The sequence below is a fragment of the Penaeus vannamei genome, chromosome 31 (assembly GCF_042767895.1).
Source record: "Penaeus vannamei isolate JL-2024 chromosome 31, ASM4276789v1, whole genome shotgun sequence".
Lineage (NCBI taxonomy): Eukaryota > Metazoa > Arthropoda > Malacostraca > Decapoda > Penaeidae > Penaeus > Penaeus vannamei.
In genome coordinates this window covers 13,612,913-13,625,412 of record NC_091579.1, presented here as the reverse complement: position 1 = coordinate 13,625,412, position 12,500 = coordinate 13,612,913, and the positions used below count along the sequence as shown (strand labels likewise).

The window sequence follows — 12,500 nt, the reverse complement described above, 5'->3', positions numbered from 1 at the left end:
TGAACGGCATCGATGAACGGGATAAACAAGACTGAACGACAATGAACGGCGATGAACAGGAATAAAACAAGACTGAACTACACTGAACGGCGATGAACGGGATAAACAAGACTGAACAGAGATGAACGGAAACGGAAGACCGAACGGAGATCAACGGAGAGAAGCGAGCCCGACCGGCAATACACAGCTATGAACTAGGATGAACTAGATTGAAAGTCGATGTATGAAAAGGCGTTTGAGAATCTCATGAGTCTTATCGAAAGATCTTCGAGACTTTTGCCTTTCGTGCGGGAGGAGGAAGGGATCCGATTTCTCTTCGGACGGATGTGGGGAAATGTAGGCTGTTCTTCTTATATATGTCTAAATGAATGAATAGATTGATATATGTGAATAGACAGATCCATGTATACATATATACATATATATGTATGTATATATATATATATATATATATATATATATATATATATATATATATATATATATATATATATGGTAGAAAAAAACACAATGCACAAACTAGATTTATTGAGGAAAGTGAGTCAACAGTTTCGGAATCGTCCTCGATTCCATCTTCGGGTCTGAGAGGAAAGGGAGAGAAAGCGGTATAAGAGGGAAGGGAGGAGAAGCACTCGGGAAATACGGGGCAGGTGAGGGCAGGAGAACGTATATATATATATATATATATATATATATATATATATATATATATATATATATATATATATATATATATATATATATATATATATATATATATATATTCATATATATATATATATATATATATATATATATATATATATATATATATATATATATATATATATATATATATATATATATATATATATATATATATATATATATATATATATATATATACATATATATATACATATATATATATATATATATATATATATATATATATATATATATATATATATATATATATATATACATATATATATATATATATATATATATATACATATATATATATACATATGTATATATATGTATATATATATATATATATATATATATATATAAATATATACATATAAATATATTTATACATATAAATATATATACATATATACATATATACATATATACATATATACATATATATATACATATACATATACACATACATATACATATACATATACATTTACATATATATATATACATATATATACATATATACATATATACATATATACATATATACATATATACATATATACATATATACATATATACATATATACATATATACATATATATATACATATATACATATATACATATATACATATATACATATATACATATATACATATATATATATATATATATATATATATATATATATATATATATATATACATACATATACATATACATGTATACATTTACACACATGTAAATGTATATATGTATATGTATATATGTATGTATATATATGTATATATATACATATACATATACATATACATATACATATACATATACATATATATATATATATATATATATATATATATATATATATATATATATATATATATATATATATATATATATATATAATGCAATAATGCATCTTTATCCTGAACATTATAACCTTTCCGATCGGGATTCGACCCCTCGCCGCCAATACACGTGAATGCAAGACGGCCGCTCTACCACTCGTACAACGACTTAACAAAAGGAGTGAGCAACTAGGCGCTTACTAGCATCCATAGACATTACCTACCTACTCATACATGAGTACGGATAGCGAAGTTTCACACTCACTCTCCGTGGCCACTCGGTATAGTGGGTCGTTGTACGAGTGTTAGAGCGGCCTTGCATTCACGTGCATTGGCGGCGAGGGATCGAATCCCGATCGGAGAGGTTATAATGTGTGAGTGAGTGAGTGAGTGAGTGAGTGAGTGAGTGAGTGAGTGAGTGAGTGAGTGAGTGAGTGAGTGAGTGAGTGTGTGTGTGTGTGTGTGTGTGTGTGTGTGTGTGTGTGTGTGTGTGTGTGTGTGTGTGTGTGTGTGTGTGTGTGTGTGTGTGTGTGTGTGAATATTTTAATGATAACATCAGCAATAATACAGAAGACTAGATACTATGACCTAGTTAGAGATAAGAAACCTCGCTCCCTTATGGCAAATAATTTTAGTAGTTCAAATAAGGAGCGAAATTAAAAGGAAAAAAATCTCGGAATTAAAGATGCTAATGATGATAAAAAATCTAATGGAGTGCCCGATTTATAAAGAAAAAAAAAGTGAAAAAAATGATACGAAAAAATCTTTAATAACCCTTGCGTTTAAATGAGCACATGTACCGTATGGACCCAACCATCCTCTACTGATTTTATTATAATTTTTGTACCTTATAATTCGTATATTGTACTGTCCCATTTACCTCATACTTTGTACCTTTTATTTTGTACTTTGTACCTCATAACACATCCATAGTATCATGTGATTTGTACCTTTTGAAATACACCTTGCTCTATTTACTTCTTTGCCTTTTATAAGGTGTACTTTGTGTACTTTGTACCATTTGCCTTCTGCCTTCTACTAATTAACACATGCCACGTACCTTACACTTTATACCCTATAGTACCTTCCCTTCCTTATAGTACCTCCCTTCCCTTCCCTTCCAGTGCCTCTAGGACATATCTCATTAGCCACGACCTCCCATTGGATCCGGGTTGCATGATCCTTGCAATCCGGCCGTCATGCGAGGGGCGGCCGTGCCATGGGAGTTGGTTGCAATGGTGGTGAAGGGGTTGGAAAGGGAATTAGGATGAAGGTTGATGATGAGGAATGGTGGAATAGGGTGATGGTGGTGGTGAAGGGGTTGGAAAGGGAATTAGGATGAAGGTTGATGATGAGGAATGGTGGAATAGGGTGATGGTAGTGAAGCATGGTGTTGAAAGGGTAAACGGTGATGAAGGATTTTTGTGATGGGGGTGAAGCATGTTTGTTGATGATGGTGGAGGAATGGTGGTTGAATGAGGAAGTTGAGTGATGAATGGTGATGCTAAATGGTGATGATAGATAAAGGCGATCATAAATCATAGTGACGAATGATGAATATGATGATGGAAATGGTGATCAAGATAATGATGAGGATGAGGATGACTAAAAAATATGTAAAGATGACTATGTGTCGATACAAGACTCGAGAAAGACAAAGAGAGGTCGACATCGATGGCTGAAAATGGACTGGCAAAATTCGCGGATTTATTTGAACTCTCCTGAAGTTCCAAGTTGAAATGGTTTCATCTCCTTCTTTTATCTTATTTACTTCTCTTTTCGCTTCAAAACTTTAAGAAAGAAGGAGAGAGAGAGAGAGAGAGAGAGAGGAGAGAGAGAGAGAGAGAGAGGAGAGAGAGAGCTAGAGAGAGAGAGAGAGAGAGAGGAGAGAAGGCGAGAGAGAGAGAAAGAAGGTGTGAGAGAGAAAGAAGGTGTGAGAGAGAGAAAGAGAGAAAGAGAGAGAGAGAGAGAGAGAGAGAGAGAGAGAGAGAGAGAGAGAGCGAGAGAGAGAGAGAGAGAAAGAGAGAAAGAGAGAGAGAGAGAGAGAGAGAGAGAGAGAGAGAGGGAGAAGGACAGGAAATTAGAGAGAGAGACAGACAGACAGGTATGCAGTCAGGCAAACAGTGACAAAGATAAAGAAATCATGAAAAAAACGCACAAATTAAAATCTTAATTTATAATAAAAAATAACAAAAAAGGGGAAAAAGTAAAGATCGACAAACTCCTCAAAACTCGGTAAACCTCGAAGCTTCCGAGTCGAGATAAACGCCCCAACACCTTCCCCCTCTACTCTTTCCCCTCCCCTACCCCCTCTCTTGTTCCCTTCACCCCATTCCCCCTTCTTTGTTCCCCCCACTCTATTGCCCACCCCAACCCATTTCCCCTTCCTTCCCCCTTTTTTGTCCCCTTCCTTGTTCCCCCCCATCGCACTCCTCCTTCCTTCCCCGTTTCCTTGTTCCCCTTCTTGTACTCTCTTTCCTTCCCCCCCCCCCACCTCCTTCTCCCCTCCCTCTAACTCTTCCTTGCCCCCTACCCTGTTACTCCCACTTCTCCTATCCCCCCTTTGTTATACTCTTCTCCTATCCCCCCTTTGTTATACCCTTCTCCTATCCCCTATTCCCTATCCTGTTCCTCTTACCACTCGTCCCCCCTTCTATACCCCCCTCCAGCCTTCACCCTACCTCCCCTTGTGCCCCTCCAGCTTGGTCTGCTCCTACCTCTTACCCCCTTCCCCTCCTTTCCCCACTTTTATCCCCCTCCCCCTTCTTTCTACTTCCTTACCGTCCTCGCCCGACCCCAGTTTTCCCCCCCTCCCTTCTTTCCTACATCTTAACCCTCCCTACTTCCTTACCATCCCCCCTCCTCCCCCTCCTCCTCACGCCCTTACCCTCCCACTCCTCCCTCTCCTCCCTACTTGCTGACCCACCCCTTCCTCCTTACTTCCTGACCCACTCCCTCCTCCTTACTTCCTGGCTCTCCCCCTCCTACCCACTTCCTGGCCCTCCCCACCCACCAAACCCCCACCCCAGTTTTCTCCCTCTCCCCTTCCTCCCTACCTCCTTACCCTCCCCCACCCCTCTCCTCACCCCCCTCCTCCCCAGGCCCTGACCTTCCCCTCCTCCCCAGGCCCTGACCCTCCCCCACCTCCCCCTTCTCCCTAGGCCCTGACCCCCCCCCAGCATCCCTCTTTCCGCTCCGTGTAACAACTAATAAAAACTCCTTGAACCTTCTCAAAGTCCAATTAGCCGCGTCTCGAGAGGTCTCGCGGGAAGCAGCGAGATTCTGCGAGACTCTCTACACACTTTGCAGTTTGAAGCTCTCGGTCTCCTTAGCGCCGCTTACGCAAGATCCTCCCCTCTGCGCTTCGAGTCTTATAACGTGTCTGGGGAGAGCGGGAAGATTTTTTTTTTTTTTTTTTTGGGGGGGGGGTGGAGGTGGGGAGGGGAGGGGGGTAAGGGGAAGGTGGTGTAGGAGAGGGTGGAAGTGGGGAGGGGGGCGTAAGGGGAAGGTGGTGTGGGAGAGGGGGAGATTTTTTTTTTGGGGGGGGGGGTGGAGGTGGGGAAGGGGGATAGGTGGTGTGGGGGAGAGGGGAGTTTTTTTTCTTTCATTTTTTTTTGTTCATTTCTTTCTTCATTTCTTTCTTTTTTATGTTTGATGTTATTAGGCAATTTTTGAATGCTTGGGTAAAGAGATATTTGATATAGAGATCAAATGTATATAATATGTATTTTTGGCCGGGAATAACACACACACACACACACACGCACACACACACACACACACACACACACACACACACAAACACACACACACACACACACACACTTCTCTGACACCTAGCGTTTCATCCAAGGTTATACCCAAAGTCTTCTGAAACGCATCGCTAAACATCGCAAAACTTTTAGCATAAACATTTTAACTATCGATCCACTAAACTTCTCAGACTAAATTTCCACCAAATATATTACCGGATAAACATTTTACTTGACGTTTCTTCGAAGTTATAGATAATATTATCATTTCTTCAAGTATTTCATCACCCATTTTCGCCCAGTCTTAACCCAACGTTTTAAGTAACGTTTCACCAAATATTTCAGCCCAACGTTCACTCAAATGTTTTCTCTGATGTTTTAATTACGTATTTCTAACAGAATTTATAGTAGAAAATTTCCTCAGTTTCAGACCCACGTCTGTAAAAACGTTTTCTCCAACGTTTAATCACACATGCTGCGAAACGTTTCACAAAACATTTTCTCCAGCGTTACAATCACACCATATCACCAAACGTTTCAACTCAGTGCATACCACAAATTACGAAACGTTTCAACCCCACTCATCCCTAAACGTTTCGACCCCACCCATAACCAGATATTTCAACCCTACATGTCATTCACCAAACATTTCAACCCCACATATTTAACAATTATTTCAACCCAGTGTTTGAGCAAACTTTTCGACCAACATATCATTCACCAAACGTTTCAATCCCACATATTTTACAAATATTTCAACCCCACCCTTCACCAAACGCTTCGAACCCCACATTCCCAATCGTTTACACCCAACCCCACATATCTTCAAACGTTTACACCAAACCCCACATATATCCAAACGTTTACACCGAACCCCACATATCTCCAAACGTTTACACTAAACCCCACCCATCGAACCCCACATTCTCAAACGTTTCACCAAAACGTTTACACCGAACCCCATGTATCTCCAAACGTTTACACCGAACCCCATGTATCGCCAAACGTTTACACCAAACCCCACACACATCGAAACGTTTAAACCTAACCCAACGTTCTCCTCTCCTCCCTAATGCAGATACGTCCTGGGTCAACAAGCTCGACACGGCGCCTGGTGGGAGCCGAGTGGGGAAGTGGGCGACAGGAAGCTCGTCCCGTCTCAGTACTCCCTCACGAGCGAAACCACCCACGCCCTCAACCTCTCCACCACCGCCCACACGATGCTGAATCTCGTGGCGTTGACGGAGCTTCCCTCGGTGAGTTTTTTTTTTTTTTTCAAGGTGTAGTTTTGTTTTGTTTTGTTTTCTTCAAGGTGTAGGTTTTTTCTGGGGTGAGTGGGAGGGTGTTTGTGTGGCATTGCGTGATGCTGTTGCAGAGAGAGAGAGAGAGAGATACAATATGTGTGTGTGTGTGTGAGAGAGAGAGAGAGAGAGAGAGAGAGAGAGAGAGAGAGAGAGAGAGAGAGAGAGAGAGAGAGAGAGAGAGAGAGAGAGAGAGAGATACAATATGTGTGTGTGTAAGGAAAGAGAGGGAGAGAGAGAGAGAGAGAGAGAGAGAGAGAGAGAGAGAGAGAGAGAGAGAGAGAGAGAGAGAGAGAGAGAGAGAGAGAGAGAGGGGGGGGGGAAAGAGAAAGAGAGAGAGAGAGAGAGTATTAATGTATTAAGTATCATTATGATATCAACATCAATAATGTTAAAACTAACGATAATCTTTATTATGTCCAAAAATATTCAAATCACATTTTAGAAAAGGATGGAATCAGGAAGAGAGAAAGAAAGAATGAAAGGACAAGGAGCAGGTAGGAAGAGAAATGGAATGAGAAGGAATAAAGGAAAAAAGAAAAGAAAATGGGCCGGTTAAGTAAAAGAAGAAAAAGGAAAAAATCAAGTACTTCCATAACGTAATCAGGAAGACAAAATGTATTCAATAAAATTCAACCCTAAATTCTGGGCCTTTTAATAATTGTAGTACAAATAACGTAACTACAATTCGGAGTAAGAACAAAGCACGGTGAACATCTCCCTTTAACAGAGTTCCGGTGAATCCTTTAAAAATATTAATGACACAAAATCATTACGAGTGAATAAAACTGCCCGAAGAAATTTAAAAAAAAAAAAAAATCCCAAATGCTGCATACTTTCCCAAACTTAGTACATTTATCATTTTTCCGCAAATATTAATGTAGAGGTTTTATCATGATATTTGCAGGATGTTCTGTATAGAATGGATACGAAGAAAACAACCAGACAAGATATGAACGTTGAGAGAGTAAAAGATAACGATAAAAACGAAAAAAAAAAAACGATAGATGATTTACAAGAGAATAACAGGGTTATAAAGAGAGAAACAAAAGCAGATAGAAAGGTGTAAGCAAACTTGCATACTTACATAAGTACAGATATACATGCATACGTACATACATATACAATATAAATATACACATACATACAAACAGACACAAAAAGATAGACAGGCAAACAGACAGACATATAAGGACTGACATATATACAGACAGACAAATATACAAGCAGACACCAACACACACACACAAAGAAAACCAAATAGAAAAAGACAGACAGAAAATCTGCAGACATTCCACCAGTATTCACAGATACACAGTCAAACAAACAAACAAACGCAAAACAAACGAAGTAAGCAGACGAACTCAGAGACAAACAAGAGGGGACAGACAATCGGCCAAAGACCCTGACAGACAGCTAGGAAACAGCCGTCAGCCAGGCAGATAATTGGGTAGTTTGGCAGAGAAATAGTTAGTCAGGAAATTAGCCGGACAAAGGCTCGGGAAGATTAATGTTTAGACAGGAAATATATTGATGGACAAGTTGATCAAATGATTAATTGAATGATATTACCATTAATTCTGAAAACAAGTGGAGGAATGCTTACATAAACTATTTAGATATATACGTGTGTGTGTGTGTGTGTGTGTGTGTGTGTGTGTGTGTGTGTGTGTGTGTGTGTGTGTGTGTGTGTGTGTGTGTGTGTGTGTGTGCATGTATATATGTATATATATATATATATATATATATATATATATATATATATATATATATATATATATATATATATGTATGTATGTGTATATATATATATATATATATATATATATATATATATATATGTATGTATGTATGTATATATATATATATGTATATATATATATATATACATATACATATTTACACATATATACACATATATACATATACATATACACATACATTTACATTTACATATACATATACATATAATTAAATGTGTGTGTGTGCGCGCGCGTGTGTATGTGTTTGTGAAATCTATAAACAGACTTAATTCAAATTTAAAAAATAAAGAACGAATTATAATTATCTACTTCATCACCAGCGTCTTCATTTGCTACCCATTGAGAGTTTCCGAACTACTTAAAGTTGTAACAGATATCCCTTCTCTCCCCTCACTCCCTCTCTCCCTCTCCCTCTCCCTCTCCCACTCCCTCTCCCTCTCCCTCTCCCTCTCCCTCTCCCTCTCCCTCTCCCTCTCTCTCCCTCTCCCTCTCCCACTCCCTCTCCCTCTCCCTATCGTTCTTCCACCTCTCCCTCTCCGCTTCCCCCACTACTCCCTCGCCTTCCCCCTCTCTCTCTCCCCATTCCCTCACCTCCCCCTCTTACCTTTCTCCCTCTCCCTCGCCTCACCTCCCTCTTCCTCTCCCCTTTTCAAGTTCTCTCCTCTTTCTCTGACCTTTCCCTCTCCCATCCTCCTACTTCGCTCTCTCACCCTTTCCCTTCTCTCTCCCCTTTCCCCTCTTCCTCTTTCTCTATTCCCCCTCCCACTCCCCTTCCCCACCACTCCCTCTCTCTCCCTTCCCCCTCCCTCTCGCCCTTTCCCTCACCTCTCCCTCTCCCCTTCCCCATCACTCCCACTCTCCCTCTCACCCTTTCCTCCAACCCCTATCCCTCTCCCTATCCCTCCCTCCCTCTCCCCTTTCCTCCAACCCCTACCCCTCTCCCGACCCCCCTCCCTCTACCCCTTTCCTCCAACCCCTACCCCTCTCCCTATCCCCCTCCCTCTCCCCCTCTCCTCCAACCCCTACCCTCTCCCTAACCCCCCTCCCTCTACCCCTTTCCTCCAACCCCTACCCCTCTCCCTACCCCCCCCCCTCCCTCCCCTTTCCTCCAACCCTACCCCTCTCCCTAACCCCCCTCCCTCTACCCCTTTCCTCCAACCCCTACCCCTCTCTCCCCTCCCTCTCCCCCTTTCCTCCAACCCCTACCCCCTCCCTACCCCTCTCCTCCAACCCCTACCCCTCTCCCTACCCCCCCTCCCTCTACCCCTTTCCTCCAACCCCTACCCCCCTCCCTACCCCACCTCCCTCTACCCCTTTCCTCAACCCCTACCCCCTCTCCCTACCCCCCTCCCTCTCCCCCTTTCCTCCAACCCCTACCCCTCTCCCTCTCCCCTTTCCTCCAACCCCTACCCATCTCCTACCCCTTTCCTCCAACCCCTACCCCTCTCCCTACCCTTTCCTCCAACCCCCTACCCCCCTCCCTCTCCCCCTCTCCTCCAACCCCTACCCCCTCCCTCTCCCCCTTTCCTCCAACCCTACCCCTCTCCCTACCCCCCTCCCTCTACCCCTTTCCTCCAACCCCTACCCCTCTCCCTACCCCCCTCCCACTCCCCCTCTCCTCCAACCCCTACCCCTCTCCCTACCCCCCTCCCTCTCCCCCTTTCCTCCAACCCCTACCCCCCCTCTCCCTACCCCTTTCCTCCAACCCCTACCCCTCTCCCCACCCCATTTCCTTAAACCTCCCTTATGCCGGCAAGTTGCAATCAACTTAGATGATAATGGATAAGTCCAGAAAGGCCAACTCGACTAACTACCAATTAGGAGGCATCCAGGAGAGTGTACGGTAGATACGCCCGGGTGAGGCGGGACAAACTTTACGCCCTCGGCTAAGTTTGGGGCGTTGGGGGTGAGGGGGATGGGTGGTGGGGAGTTGGTTCAGTAGGGTGGGGTGGGGAGGGGTTGGGAGGGGTGGGGAATGAAGGGGCGATTTCCCTTCCCGTTTTCATTTTTATTATCATTATTATTATTATTATTATCAATATTATTATTATTATTATTATTATTATTATTATTATTATTATTATCAATATTATTATTATTATTATTATTCATTTATTTATTTTATTTATTTTATATATTTATTTTATTTATTTCATATATTTATTTTATTTATTTTATATATTTATTTTATTTATTTTATATATCTATTTTATTTATTTTATATATTTATTTTTATCTATTATTATTGTTATTTTATTTATTTGTTATTATTATTATTATTATTATCATTTTTTTACAAGCGCTTTCCCTTCCCGTTTTCCTTTTTTCTCGCTGTTTAACAAGCCCTCTCCCTTCCTATTTCCCCTTTTTTTTATTATTTATTCATTTATTCACTTATTTTTGACAAGCGCTCTCCCTCCCCACAGCCGCTGGACGAGCGAGTGATGGAGGCGGTGGCCCGAGGCGAGGGCTGGCTCGAGGAGAACCTCCCCCTCGTAGGTCGAGTGTCACGTCCTCTCGAAGTCTCCCTCGTGGCCCTGGCGCTCCACCTGACCCACTCCGCCCACGCCGACACCGCCTTCGGGATCCTCACCCGAAACGCCCGACAGGAAGGTAAGGAACGAGTCGAAGGGAGGGCCGAGGGGGCCAGTGGGTTTAAAAGGGGGGGGGGATTTTCTTTTTTTCATGTTCTTGTTCTTTTGCTTCGTTGTGTTTTTTTTTATCATTTTTTTCATCTTTTTTCACCACCCTCTATTTCGTCTTCTTCTTTCTCTTCTACTTATTCATCATTTTCATTTTCTTCTTCGTCTTTTTTATATTCAATATCATTGTCTTTTTCATCATATTATTTTTCGTCTTTTTCACCACCAACTTTTTTCTTCTTCTTCTCCTTCTTTCTCTTCTACTTTTCCCCTCATTTTTACCTTCTTTTTCGTCATTATCATCATTTTATTCTTCATCTTTTTCATCATCATCTTCAACTTCTTTTTCATCATCATCATCATCACCATCTGTTTCTTTTTCTTCTTCATTCTCTTTTTCCACCTCCATCTTCCGTGTGCAGATTGGTTCCCCGAAGATATGTATAAAATATGCAACAATTCCGTAGGTAGAAAGATAAAAGAAAGTTGGTAGGAAAAGTCTCGTGTAAGTTTTTTTTTTGTGTGTGTGCATGTGTGTGGTGTGCGTGTGTATGTGTGTGTGTGTGTGTGTGTGTGTGTGTGTGTGTGTGTGTGTGTGTGTGTGCGCGCGCATGTGTGTGTGTTGCGTGTGTATGTGTGTGTGCGTGTGTATGTGTGTGTGTATGTATGTGTGTGTGTGTGTGTGTGTGTGTGTGTGTGTGTGTTTGCATGTGTGTGTGCGTGTGTATGTGTGTGTGTGTGTGTGTGTGTGTGTGTGTGTGTGTATGTGTGTGTGTGTGTGTGTGTGTGTGTGTGCGTGTGTGTGTGTGTGTGTGTGTGTGTGTGTGTGTGTGTGTGTGAAACTGACATGATCAATCAACATTTTTTTCTTTTAAAGATTAGTCAGTACTAATTGTTGCGACTGTTTTAAAGAAGAAAAAAAAAACGTAATATTAATTACATTGTTTCATAACGTACTTTGAATTGCCTAAGGCGTTACGATAGATGAAAGAGAATGTTTTATTATTTGCTTTTCTGAATATTATTATTTTTTTTTTATGGAGTTCCCCACCTACCGAACCACCCGCACATGTACGCTTTGCCAGACGCTCATACACACACGTACACACACACGCTTTAACTACAGCCATCTAAGCTTTTTTTTTTTTTTAATAAGTGATTGTCAAAAAGTAGTATTAATTTGTTTTAGCCATTTGGTACCCGGGGTCGTGCAAGATTTAAAAAAAATTTAAAATCTATTTAGTGTCCACATCCATCCTCATATTCATCCTTGCGCTACCTACAATTTTTATACAACCACAAACCACAACCATCTGCATTTTCATCCATCCGCTACCCACAACCATCCATTTTCATCCATCTTCTACCCACAACCATCCATTTTCATCCATCTTCTACCCACAACCATCCATGTTCATCCATCTTCTACCCACAACCATCCATTTTCATCCATCTTCTACCCACAACCATCCATTTTCATCCATCTTCTACCCACAAC

The 12,500-nt window shown here is 41.2% G+C and overlaps 1 protein-coding gene across 1 annotated transcript in view; it reads left to right on the top strand.

Moving 5' to 3' along the window:
• The window catches only part of LOC113828960 (CD109 antigen-like), a 54,443-nt gene that overhangs the window by 33,781 nt on the left and 8,162 nt on the right, over positions 1 to 12,500 (top strand). The window contains exons 14-15 of the mRNA XM_070143898.1: positions 6,375 to 6,552; positions 10,787 to 10,973. Of these exons, the coding sequence (XP_069999999.1) occupies positions 6,375 to 6,552; positions 10,787 to 10,973 (365 nt within the window). The remainder of the gene's footprint in view (positions 1 to 6,374; positions 6,553 to 10,786; positions 10,974 to 12,500) is intronic.